At 44.8% G+C, this 13,435-nt stretch overlaps 1 protein-coding gene across 5 annotated transcripts in view; it reads right to left on the bottom strand.

Moving 5' to 3' along the window:
- KANK1 (KN motif and ankyrin repeat domains 1) overlaps nucleotides 1-13,435 on the bottom strand; it is a 200,160-nt gene that overhangs the window by 29,207 nt on the left and 157,518 nt on the right. For 4 of the 5 annotated variants that reach the window (XM_058565716.1, XM_058565713.1, XM_058565714.1 and 1 more), the window contains one exon: nucleotides 579-3,254. In XM_058565716.1, coding sequence (XP_058421699.1) covers nucleotides 579-3,254 — 2,676 coding nt within the window. Of the gene's footprint in view, nucleotides 1-578; nucleotides 3,255-5,093; nucleotides 5,117-13,435 lie in introns of those variants that run through there. The other variant, XM_058565717.1, reaches the window with a different exon arrangement.

Genomic DNA, 13,435 nt, shown 5'->3' with positions numbered 1-13,435 from the left:
GTCCCCAACAGGAATGTCAGTACCACAAGTAGGGGGACTCTGTTTGGTTTGTTGCCTGCACTATCCCCAGAGCCTATACGTATGCTTGAAACAGAGCAGGAATTCAATCGTTATTTGCTGAATTAATAAATGAATTAGTGGAATCTCTCTCCCCTCATAAAAGTTTTTAATTAAAAATATTTTATACCAGTATTTTTATTGGTAATATCCTGGTAATTGTGGTTACAAACAGTGGATGACTTTTTTCAGGCTGTCTCGGATAAAATGAGCAAGTCAGTAACTGAAAGACCAAGAATAAAGCATCGAATCAAACCGGCAGCCCCAGAAGACAGCCCCTAGGCCAGCCAACACTAGTTTGCTTTGCTTCTTCTAGCCTTAGTTCTCAGGGAGAGGCCAAAGAAGCTACCAGACAATGAGAATTAGCCGAGTTGCTTATGGATTGTGATTCTTGGCTTTCATTCTACCCATTTATTCTAAAGCTTTCTCTATGGTTCTAGCAGTTAAAAAAAATCTGTACCTCCTGGAAATACATTGTCCCCACCCTTCTTCATCCCCAGGTCCCTCAGAGCGCCACCTACCTGTGATTCTACCCAGGCTCGTCTTTGGGAAGTCAAGGCTCCTCAGCTCTTCCGTGCTTGCGGACTTCATGACAGAATTGATCGACGATAGGGTGCTGATGAGCTGCGAGTTGAGAGAGCCAATCTGAGAGTGAGGTTCCCCAAAAGCATCTGCCAGTTCGCTATAGTTCTCAGCCAGCAGCGTCTGCTGTTCTACCAGCAGCTTCTGGACACGCTCAATGTAGTGATCCAAGCCAGTCATCATTCCAGAGGGAGCCTGGGGCTGGGGACTCTCCTGGAACTCTCCCACAGGCTCGTCCCCAACACCTATGCTCCTCCTGCTGGCTGTCAGCCCCACAGTCAACTGGGGAGGCCCACAAGCTATAGTCCTCATTTTGAGACCAACCAGGTAGTTGTCATTAATATTTATCTGTCCCACGCCTGACTCTTTGGTCTTCACAGCTGATGGCCTGTCAAACCCAGAATTGCCTGAGAGCACCGTTCCAACTCCGATGGACCGTGTCTTGCCAGAGGAGTTGACGTCCTTGACGCGGCCTTCTCCTATAGCCACTGTCCGCATCTCCACAGTCTGGGTGCTGGTCTGCTTGTCCGAAGTGCTGAGGGAAGTGTTGGTGCTGGATTCTGTAAGGGTGGCCGTCTCGGTGTTGGTGAACTGGTTCACCTGTTCCAAAATCGTACTGGTGTGCTGGCTTGTGGTATGAGGCACTGCCATGACAGCAGCTTCCACCCAGCTAACAGCCTCCGTGTTCACGCTCCGGGAGGTGCACTCCTTCGGAGAGCAGACAGTCACGTCGACAGAACAATCTCCACAACCAATGGATCGCACTTCTTTGAGATTCAGGTTGGTCTTGAGGAGTGTCAGGTCGTTCACAGACTCCTCTGTATTGCTGCCTGTTTCACAGACACTGATTTCCACACCCACGCTCTTGTCACACGTCTCCACAGACCTCCCAGTACATCGATCATGCATTTCCACCCTTTCCTTAACAATCCACCAATTCATGGGCAGCTCCGGCCCCACGACTTTATTCTCACAGTCAGGGTGACACAAGATGCCTACGCTATTTATCTGCACGGAGGTCCCAACACACGTGTCAACCACGTCCACATGACTGCCAGCCATTTGGTCTCTCGTCTGCACCACTGCCTCCACCATTTTGCTGTAAACAAGAGGCTGGGCCATCATGGCTTTGTCAACTTTTTTCCTTGATCCAGCAGCCTGCAGCTCTTGTTTGAGTTTAGTCATCTCCCGGTCATGGGTGGTTTCTTTAAGCTGTACTTCCAGGCGGTAGATCTTTTCCTTTAAGGCCTCTATGGTCTGCTGTTGCAGCTCAATTTCTTTGTCAGCTTCAGTAGTGACTCCAAGCATGGCTTCTGTCACACTGACTCCAGAATTCCTCGTCTCAGTGACTGTCCCTACAGCAGCATCCTTACAGGAGCTGGAGCCCCTGTGGCACACGACAATGTTGTCCATGTGCTCGTCAGTGCCCACAGCCACAGAGTGGCACTCTGGAGGCTGGCACCCCCCGTTCTCCCTGAGCTCTGAGGAGGCCTCGTAGCTGCTGTCCTGGACCTTCTGCTCCAGGGCCTGCATGTCTGCTGTGAGCTGCCGGAACTCCTTTATCCTCTGTGTGCTCTGCTCTACGCTCTCCATCTCTTCCTCCTCATAGTCAATGTATAATTCCCCGCCACTCCTCCGGGCCCTGGAGAGCTGCTCCACCTGGGATGCATTCCCAGCACTATAGGACCTCTTCCTCATACCACAGACATCGTTCTGGCATGCAGCTCTTTGGTTTTTCAGCTGTGAGGACAACTGCCTTTTCTCCTCTTGCAAGACAGAGATCTTTACCTGGAGCACAGGGATGGTTCGCACCTGCTCCTCAAGCTCCTTCAGGCGTTTCAGGGCAATGGCCATCTGTTCACGGATGTGCTGCAGGTGTAAGGGGCTCACGTTGGTCACTGGAGTGGAAATCCCTGAGCTCAGGGGGCTGTGGCGGATAGAGCTCCCTATGGAAGAGGTGGTGGCAGCAGCTGGGGCATAGCCACTGTAATCCCCATTGCCTTGGTATCCATTCTGAAGCTGGTGCATGGCAGGATTGTGGTTTCCAGAACCCATAAAGGAGGACAGAGAGCCTGTGGAGCCCATGCCTCCAAAACTGGCCAGCCTGGGCCTTCGGAACTCACCCGGTGTCACTTGCATGGTGACTCTCTCCTGTTCCAGTCTTCTCCGGGTCTCCATCAGCGTCTTGGTGACATGAAGGTTGTGCCTCGGGAGTTGTGGTGAGGGTGGCGGCAGCTGTCGACTTTCTGGGATGGTGAGAAAAGTGGGTGAGGTCTCCAGAGGGGCAGGCGGCCTTGGGATTGGAGTTGACGTAACCTGGCTTCTGGCTAGGAGGAAGTTGGGGCACTGCTTGTTGTCATCGCTGTTGGAGGATGAGAGGGACTCAGTGGAAGTCCATATACCTTGCTGACCTGGCGTGGCCCTGGTTTCTGGGCATGGCACAGATGGTTTTCGCTTCTTCTGGATGTTCAGTTTCTTGATGGTGTTTCCCTTCTGTATGTCATCCACGTATTTGAGGAAATCTAAGTCTAGCTGATAACCATAGGGGGTCTCCACAAAATAAGGATCTTTATGTTCCTTGTCATGGTCTCCATTCAGAACATCATCTACTTTTCCTGAGAGAGAGAGAGAAGAGAAGAGAATATTATAATACCATGTAATACACATAACAGTAAAAACTAATATTTGTGTACGTTGCAGTGGGGCAAGCCGGTATGATTTAAGAGCTGACAGACCTATGTTCTTATCCTGGATCTACGACCTAATTGCCGGGTGAGTGAGTTAATAAACCTCTCAGAACTTCAGTTTCCCACAGAGGAAAAATGGAAATACACATATTTAACTCATAAGGTTAAAACAATGTAATGAAACAGTGATTGTAAAGAGCTATACACATAGTAAGCCCTTATTAAGTATTTTTTAAAAGAATGCATTCCAAAGACTTGAAAGCATTTTCAAATAGATCCTTTCTCTTGTTGTCTACAGAGCCCGCAAGTACGGATAGCAGTCATTAAGACTCCTATTTTATAAAGTGTAATTTGAGGCACAAAAAGCTAAGTCTTAGTATAACGGACCAAGTCAGTGCAGATCCAGGAAGCCTGGGACCTGAGTTCTCCCACCTACTGCTCTTTTGCAGACTTCGCAGTCTTTCTAAACGATGACCAAGCATGCCCCAGTGCCTGACCCCCTCCAGGAAATCACATTTTGCTTTGATACCTTCCTTGCTGTGAAAGCTGGGACACAGGGGACGCTGAGTGCTTAACTCCAGCAGCATGGATGCAAGAACAGAGGACAGACTTCAACTCTACCTTGCGTTTTTCTATTTAAAAACAAAACCAAACCCTGTTCCAACTGGAGGAAAAGTTTTCTCCACTTGGACTTCTTTTGGACAAAACATTCACTATTCCAAGAACACCTTGTTTTGTGTTTGTGATGTATCCAAACAGATGTAAAGGAGAATGAAAATAAGGGCAAACCTCTACTCCAAACACTGGATCATGTGGCATTTGGTAAATGCTACTTCTGGCTAAACCAAACATTTAGAAAAGGAGACACAAGAACCTTTCAAGACACAGACCTTGCTGCTGACCTGAGCCATGCATTTCAAATTGAAAAGCAAGGCCATTTTTGTTTGTTTAAATTGTAGGATTAAGTCATGTGTTTTCCTAGAGTCATAAGAACAAGCTCTGCATTTTTAGAGCTACAGAAAGGACCCAAAAGCAACGAGTGAAAATGTAAGCCATTGGTCCCCCCGTCCCTATCCTGGGTATAAAACCCCACCAGACTGCTGTCAAGGTCCATGTACTTTCAGCGTTTTGGGTTTCCTGCCTGCCCTTCCCAAGCCCAAGGTGGCGGAACATTTACACCTGATAGTGTGATTGCTCTGAGTAATCCTTTTGCCTCCATTCACTCTCTTTCCTCTGAAATGTTGGAAAGAAAAGTATAAAAAGAGAGCAGAGCATTAAAAAGGTTATGTATCTTCATTTCCTGATTTAAAACCCTATTAAGTTGTTCCAGCTGTTAGAATTTAGGCGCTAGATTTCAATTCTAAAACGTGGAAAAGAATTCTATTTGAAAGGGGTGCTGGGCACCAATCCTTTCCTCGCCTAAGGAGGGTGAGCTGATGAAGAGAGGCCTGTGCCCGAGAACTTGTGCTCATGCTGACAGAATGTCTCTCTCCTGCTCTCTTCCTTTCCTCTACCGCCACACGGACAACACGCTCACTCAAAATATGCAGCCGGACCTGTTTCCAGGGCTGTCTGAAATTCCACAAGCAAAGAGAAACTGCAGGCTCGGGTGTCAGCCAGCGGAAGACAGATCTCAGCAAGAGGAGCCCGCGATTGGAAACGGGGCCGCGGCTCCCAGCCTTCCCTCCCGCCGCTCGCGCAGGCCCGGGGCTTCAGCCGCGGGGAGGCAGCGCCGCCCGCCCGCCGGCCCGCCGGCCGCACACCTACCGGGCGCCCTCCGCGCTCGGCCCCGCGCCGCCGCACAGCAGCTCGGCCGCCCTCGCTCCTCGCCCCATCAGGACAGGCGCTTCCACACGCGGGTAAACGCAGCCGGGCCACGCGCACACACCATAGGCCGAGCGTCCACCAATGGAGTCTCCCTCCGGCTCGGGGACACCACCCCCGGCACACTCAGCTGTTCGGCATTCCCTGCTTTCCGAAGGAAAACAGGAAACCGGGCTCTTTTGAAAATGTGTGTTCGTCATTCCAGTGTTGCCAGGAGTGAAAATAAAGCTAGCAATTTAAACCTCTCCACAGAGAGGCTCTGTCTTTGCGGACCAGTCACTTCTTCATCAAAGAGTTTGTGTTCTCGTGTGGAAACGAAGCAGCCTGGGCTCTCGGTCACCTGAGGAGTCAGAGGCACAATCGGCCCCACTGTTCTCCGCAGGTTCTCGAAGTACCCCGCAGCACTCACTGGTTCCAGAGCACCGCAGGAACTCTCCTCTGCTCTTGGCTCAGAACAAGTAACAAGAAGTTATCCTTTAACATTCATCTCAACTGAGTCTTGGCCATCGATGAAAGTTTCTTTAAAAAATTTTTAAAAACCACCTTTTTCCAATTACAAAAGTAGTACATGATTGTAAAAAAAAAAAAAGAATGTCATGTACAGACTCTTTAAAGGAAAAAAGTCACTCATATCTCACCATCTAGTGGCAACTGTTAATATTTTGGTATAAGTCCTAGGTTTTTCTGTGTATTTTTTAACATAGTTACTTCTCCCACATAAACATTTTCAATAGGAAAGGTTCACTTTAGTTTATTTCTCTTCAAAAGTGGTTTTTTTTTTAATTTTTAAAAAAATTTTTTTGTGAGGAAGATCAGCCCTGAGCTAACATCCATGCTAATCCTTCTCTCTTTTTTTGCTGAGGAAGACCAGCTCTGAGCCAACATCCACTGCCAATCCTCCTTTTTTTTTCCCCAAAGCCCCAGTAGATAGTTGTGTCATAGTTGCACATCCTTCTAGTTGCTGCATGTGGGACGTGGCCTCAGCATGGCCAGAGAAGCGGTGCGTCGGTGCACGCCCGGGATCGGCACCCGGGCCGCCAGTAGCAGAGCGCACGCACTTAACCACCAAGCCACGGGGCTGGCCCAAAAGTGTTTTTTTGATGTGATGACTGAACGTCAGGATTTAGAACACAAACAAAATGCATCACATTTTCCAGTGAAACTTAACTGGCCCATCTTTAGATATTTCTGAAGTTCACAAAAGGCACAGGTCATGCTGAATTGTCCCCAAATGAACTTTGGACTTCTAAATCTGCAAATCAGGAGAGGTTAGAATTTAACCATGTTAAGCTTGATTATTTCCTAATACTGCTTGAATCAGACTATCCTCACGACTTGTAATCCAAATTTCATTCTCCAGCAACTAAAAAAGCAAGATGTGTTCTCAAGATGTCATTTTTACCAACAGTTGTCCACAGTGCAAATTATTCTACAATTAAATAAAGATATCTAGTGTCATTATGTTTTATCTTCTGCTTTCTGGTGTACCTTTACATACATTAACACAAATATGGTACTTACAGGGCCCTGATTTCCCAACATTTTCATATACAAATGTCTTGTCTCTCTGTGCTAGACTGTAAGAATACTGAAAGCAAAGAATTTTTAAAATTTCCTTCATTGCTCGCCCTCCCAACCACATACATACATTAACAAGATGCTGGGAACAAAGAAGATGTTTTAACATGTCTACTGATGGTATAACCGAACATACATAGATAACGAACTTTGAGAAACATCTTAAATACTCTGTAGACTGAAGTTGCTTGTTCTGTATTAGTGTTAGGGACATTTACATGATGCTTTTTCAGTGGTTATCTTTAGGTTGTGGAATCAGGGGTAATTTTTATGTTGTTCTTTATATTTTATAAATTTTTACAAAACATAGGTATTCATCTTTTTAAAAATATGATTACAAGAAGTCATTGTTTGGAAAGCAAGAGGAATGTATTGAAATAAACTCCAAGAAAGTTCATTTGAGAGGGGGATGAACGGGGCAGCCATGGCAAAGACAGCTAGATGTTGCTGAGTATGTGTTATCCCATTCTTCCACACTGATACAACTCCCTATGTGCAGCGGGGCAAATATAAAGACTATATTTCCCCAGCCTCCTTTACTGTTAGTATGGCCATAAACAGAAATGTCATGTAGGAACCTCCCTTAAAAGACACAGGCATAGTTCTTTGATCTTCTTTCTTCTTTGTTCCTTCCTCCATCCTGCTGCCTGAAATGCAGATGTGATGACTGGAACGTTAGCTGCTATCTTTGACGGTGAGTTCACACACAGGGATGGAGAAACTATGTATCAGAAAGAACCTGGGTCTCTAAGAGCTTTGTAGATCAGAGCTACTATACTAGCCCTGGAAAACCTACTTCTATTCTTTTATGCGAAAGAGAGATAAACTTCTCTTTTGTTTAGCTATTGTTTTGAGTCTCTGCTACTTGGAGCTAAACTGAATTCTAATGGATACAGCACTCTTTCTCCAATGTCTCCTCTCCCCTACAAAAACAATTAAGACCAGATCTTGAAAACAAAAATCCTAAATCATAAACTGGGGGGATGTTACATTAACACTTTTTATTACAAAAAATACTGATAAATTCAAGAATAATTAAGGAAGTGTAAAAACAAGAGTTCAAGAAAAAAACCTCAGTCCATGCAGAAATAGAAGTAAAAAAAAAAAAAGAAAAAAACCTCTAAGTGGGTTATAGGGACACTCTTAACTGCCTAAAAAGCCTTTTTGGACTAACAGAGCTTTGCCTGCTTATATGCAGCCAAAAACCACTGGCTATATCAGCAACTGGAAGTAACAGCTTCCAACTAAACATTCTGGAATCAGACGGCTGTCCCTGGTGTTTACAAGAATTTTCTGAATGTCTGGAAATCCAGTGGTGGAGACTGCTCCTGGCACCACCTCTACCTTCATTATACAGCACTTATTAAAAGCTTAATTGGATGCAGAAAATGGTCCTATTCAGTGGAAAGAGTAGGAGGAAGGATTTATAAGAAATAAAATGAGGTACGGTCTAGCTGGGAAACAAATGCTAAACGCCCTAAACAAAACACTAACTGAGACCAGTTACAAAGGCTTATTATCAACAGGAAGAGTAGGATGCTATGTGAGTAAGTGATCAGAACAGAATGGAGTTAAGTGGGAGGTGAGTTTTGAAGACAAGGTGAGGTAGAGTAAAAAGGAAAGAGAGGTAGACGGTGGAGAAGAGCCAGGGCAGAGCCTGGTGGTGCAGCTCAAGGGAAGATGAGGTTAGATGAGAGGGGGATGACTGAATACAGAAGAGGCCACCAGACTTGGGTCCTGGAGCAGGGGAATCTTGTCCACTTAGTCACTGAGAGATTGCACACCAGGCCCTGTGCTAGGAGCTAAAAGGCATCAACAAAGATTGTCTTGACAACTGTGTGCAGATTAGACTGAGGTAGGGAAATTAAATTCAAGGTGACCAGTTAAAATGTTATTATCTCCAAGTGTGCAATGAGGACCAAATAAAAAATTTATTCATACATTCAACTTATATTTATAATCAATATTGATTAAAAGAAGCAATCAGTAATTATCTATCTATCTATCTATCTATCTATCTATCTATCTATCTATCTTTCACTTAATATTTCCCAGGCACTGTTCCAGGAACTGGGGACACAGTGTGCACAAAAGAGACAAGGTCCCCATTCTCACAAGGCTCACAGTCTAGTAGGTGGTGGGGTGCATGGGGAAAAAAAAAAAACTAATAAAATGCAAGGTAGAAGTGAAGCAAAGAGGTGCAATCACCAGCATTTTTACCAGTGTGTCAAGGTAAGTGGGTGGGCTGCTAACAGTGGGCCACATGGCTTCTTAGGATGGCATCATCTCTGGGCTGACCTACTTCCTAGACACCAAGGATCAGAGTCCCTCTTCTCCCTTTCGTTTCCCAACCCAGTTTGTACAGTCTGCAATATGGGGTAGCCACATCAAATGTAACAGTACCAACTAGAGACAACTCCCCAGGTCCAGAACAAATTCTCATACATTCAGAGAGAAGTTGAAATCAACAAACTGAAGGTAATTCTACTTTTTATTTATATATTTGCTACCCGTAAAACTGAGGTCCATGAGAGAGACCCAGTGTACGGCCTCAAGAACAATTTGAAATTTCCTTGCAATTTTTCCACATTAACAAAGTAAAATGGAGATATGAATATTTCAAAAATAATTTCATTTAGATTCATAAAGTATTATATGATTTTAATTTTTCAAGGAAACTAAACTTACTGTCCAAATAACATTTGGTTTGGGAAGACACAAAAATTAATGCACTCACTGGGAGTTGGAAGATTAGATAGTAGGAAACTGGTCTGAGAGTATGAAACAGCTAGTAGTGGTTCTCAACGGGGGGCTGATTTTGCCCCAAGAGGACATGTGACAATGTCTGGAGACATTTTTCGTTGTCATAACTGGAAGCGGGGTGCTACTGGCATCTAGTGGGTAGAGGTCAGGGATGCTGGTAAACATCCTACAATGCACAGGACAGCTCTACTCTCCCCAACAAAGAATTATCCAGTCCAAAATGTCAATGGTGTTGAGGTTGAGAATGCCTGTGCTAAGGACAGCAAGCAGAGTAAACAATTCACATATTGCAATTGAGAATATGGCCATATAAGCTGTGGTCTGCAGTCTTCCGATTCTCAGTGGGACCATAACATTATGCTCAAGTGACAGGGTGATAAAAATGCCACTTGTAAGAAAACACTAAATACTTTCCTATACACTGCCACAGTGAGCTATTCTTTAATATGAGCAAAAAGCACTGGAGGTTTCTGAAATAATGTGTCCTGGTGGACTTATATAAAACTTTGATATTATTACTTTAGCTATTAATTAGGACACAATGACTTCTTTGTTGTTTTCACTGCTGCACACTCTAAGCCCAACTACCAACTAATGGTGCCATGAAAAATAATTACACCCATGTGCTACAACTCCACATGCTCTTTATGTGTTTTTCTTCACCAGATATAGTACCTGACTGTTGAAACTGAAGAACTTTGCTAATTCCCATAACCGTATTGTCTCCTCTCACATGAAGCATGAAAACTTTGCTGAAAGAGCTGAGTCAGTCCCCAAGAAGCACATAATTATCATGGATTCCCACATTTAAAAGCAGCAAAGTGCGAGCGTCCTGCTGTTGGAAGCAGTCAAAAAGATTCCCCATCAGCTAAAGCTGAGAGGCAGGAAAGAAAACCAGGAGGAGGAACTCAGGGAGAGAGAGACGTTCTCACGAAGTTAACATCTCAGAGTATGAAAGTAACTCAGCAAATCAACTTTTCTAGGCACGGAACAGTGGGATAAAGAAGACAGCAAAGTGGAACAGGTCCTTCTGAACAGGTTTAACAGGAAAGTTCTCCTGATGACACTGTCAGTATTAAGACTTGTCGACCCAAGGAGTTTGCCTGTACCAAGTCTACATGAGCAATGCCACTTGTTAGAGAACACACAGTAAAAAGGATAACAATGTAAGCATTCCTCACTCTGTTTTAAAAGAACGTATGGCAGGTGAAATTTCCTCTTGCTCTTTCATTTACCAAAGTGTTATTTTTAAATCTGCTCTTTTCCCCTCCCAGCTAACAAATCCATCCAATCATTCCTTTGCACCTACGGGATGTTAGGGCCTGTTCTATGAAGCCTGAATCCCTGTTTCATGGAATTGATTCAATCATGTGTCGCTTAAGGACAGGGATACATTCTGAGAAATGCATCATTAGGTGATTTCATCTTTGTGTGAACATCATAGAGTGTACTTACACAAATCTAGCCTACTACACACCTAGGCTCTACAGTGTAATCTTATGGGACCAGTGCCGTCTATGGGGTCCGTCGACCGAAATGTCATTATGCGGCGCATGACTGTACTACCTACCTGATTTCACCTCGACTTCTCTGCAGCTTGCAGCTGTTTTAAACAGCTACCCGAACGCTTTGTGCTAACAAAATGACAACATCAAGGAAAGCAAAAGTGTGTGCCGGAAGTTCACGGGACATACCAAGCCAGCTGACATGTTATATGTAGCATATCTGCAATTTTACAGGCTTCATTTGTATATATGGCTAAGTTATAATGTGGTGTTGTTTCTCACATCCGTAACTCTTCATAACTCCTTTTGGATTCTCCCCATAAATCTTTGGATTTCCTCTCACAGCTGATCTCATCTCTGCCTTTTTAACCTGTCCACACAGACATTAACCTGCACAGGATCCCTACATCTCCCATTGTCTCCCATCACTACCACTTTCCATACTGGATCCACATTCCAAGTCTGCCTATTCCCATACCCCACAGAGGGAATGCTGATCTAGGGAAGATGCAATTATCACACTGAAAGACAAATTTATTCTTTCATTCCATAAATATATATTAAGTACCTGCCATGTTCTAAACACCGCTAGGAGCTGAGCAAAACGGACAAAGAATTTGCAAACTGTAGGAGGAGACAGACAAGTGGTTGTATAAGACATAATAACTGTGGTGAGTGCCGTGAAAGTAAATATCGGAGGGATGCTAGGACGGACAGGGACCCCACTTGGGCTGGGCGTAGGGAGAGTTCTGTCAGGGTGCTGTATTTGAGGAGTCCACTGGGCAAAGTGTGTGTGGGGTGTGTCTTGGAGGGGAGACTGAGATGGGAGAAATTCTAGCAAGGAAGCAGCATATGCAAAACCTGTCATGTTTAGGAACTGAAAAGAGAGCTTTGCATGATAAGGAAAGCCCAAAGTGAGGCAGAGAGGGGACCAAGCCCCAGCTGCAGAGTCCTGGGAGTCAGGTTTTTGATTCTGAAGTACATCAAGAAGCTATTGAAGGCTTCTGAACAAGGAAGTGAAATGAACAGATCTGCATTTTAATAAGACTGCTCTGGCTAGACACTTGGGAGTATGTTTTAAAATTCTCTTCAGGGTCCTCCATTAGGTTTTCCATGGACTGTTCAAGTCCCTATAAATTTTTCTCTCGGTATCACAAACTCCTTGGCACCACATGAGTTTTATTTACTCAACTAGATAATAAGAGCCAGCCATAGTGCTAAAACCACCAGAACTTAGAGCCTGCCTGTGGTCTACACCTTCCCCTGAAATATTGAGGAGGAAACTGAGAAACTGAGACAGTCTGACGAATCTCAGCTCCCCTGGGCTGAGCTGGAAACCAGGATCAGGTCTTTGGACTTGTCCTCTGGGGCTCCATCCATGACCTCATTCTGCTAATAAAAAAGAAAATATTTTTCTTTAAACCAATGGATGACTCACTGCAGAGAAAAATGATGGGATTTCCTTTTCTGAAGGTCATTAAAGTATGATCAATCTAATCTGGGAGGGACAGGTGTGGCACGAGTGAGGGCAGGAAGAAGGAAGAGGACATTTTAGGGACTGCAGGCTCTGATTGAGCATGCTGAGACACACAGCGCAAACTTGCTCCGTATGTGAAACTAGGATGGGAATAGGAGGGACTGAAAAAGTCTGTGGAGCAAAGACAACAATGACCCTGGCAGCCAGCAAGTGTCTCCGTGGAGGAGAGACAGAGAAAGACAGCTCAGCATGCTACTGCCAACCTTCATGTTCCTGGGCCCAGTCCCTACTTCTCTGCCCTCGCCTGACCAGGGGCCGATTTACCTAACAGGGAAGGCTAAAGACATAGGATAGGGTCTGGGGAGAATGGAAGCTCTGAAAGTTCAAGACTTCTACCCACTCTCTGACAAGCTGACTTTTGGGTCGGCTTGCCTCTGGAGTCACCTGAGTGTTACCGTCTGCCTGCCTGACAAGGATCTTGCGGCAGTTGCCCCTACTGCCTGAGGTGCACGCAGCATCTAGAACTCAGATAACACGTGCTGCCTGCTAGTTATTCTCAATTGTCAGCACACATCAGATGAGATATTTAAAGGCAGTGACAGGCGGCTCTCACTGTCCAAATCTGGGATAATTTGTGCATCAAAATAACGAGATTATTTATAGTAGCAGATTACAATCCAGTGAATAAATCAGATATCTGTGAGTCTATAATGTTATAATAAATAAATACAGTAGAGTGCCAACTAATAAATAAAGAAGGAATTATGGAAACAGAAAAATCACCATTTAACCACCATTACAACAGTGGCTAATTCAGGCAGGAATCATCAATGGATGCTACAGCCTATGGGTAGAGACTTCCTACTGAAGAACAGGTTATTGGTGTGGTCTCAGAATACCTCCTATGAAATACTTATCAATCATCAAGGGAAAAATGGTGACTCCACAGTGCAGAAAGCCAA

This window comes from Diceros bicornis, chromosome 22, assembly GCF_020826845.1.
Source record: "Diceros bicornis minor isolate mBicDic1 chromosome 22, mDicBic1.mat.cur, whole genome shotgun sequence".
In the NCBI taxonomy this organism is placed as follows: domain Eukaryota; kingdom Metazoa; phylum Chordata; class Mammalia; order Perissodactyla; family Rhinocerotidae; genus Diceros; species Diceros bicornis.
This window is presented reverse-complemented; position numbering and strand designations above follow the sequence as displayed.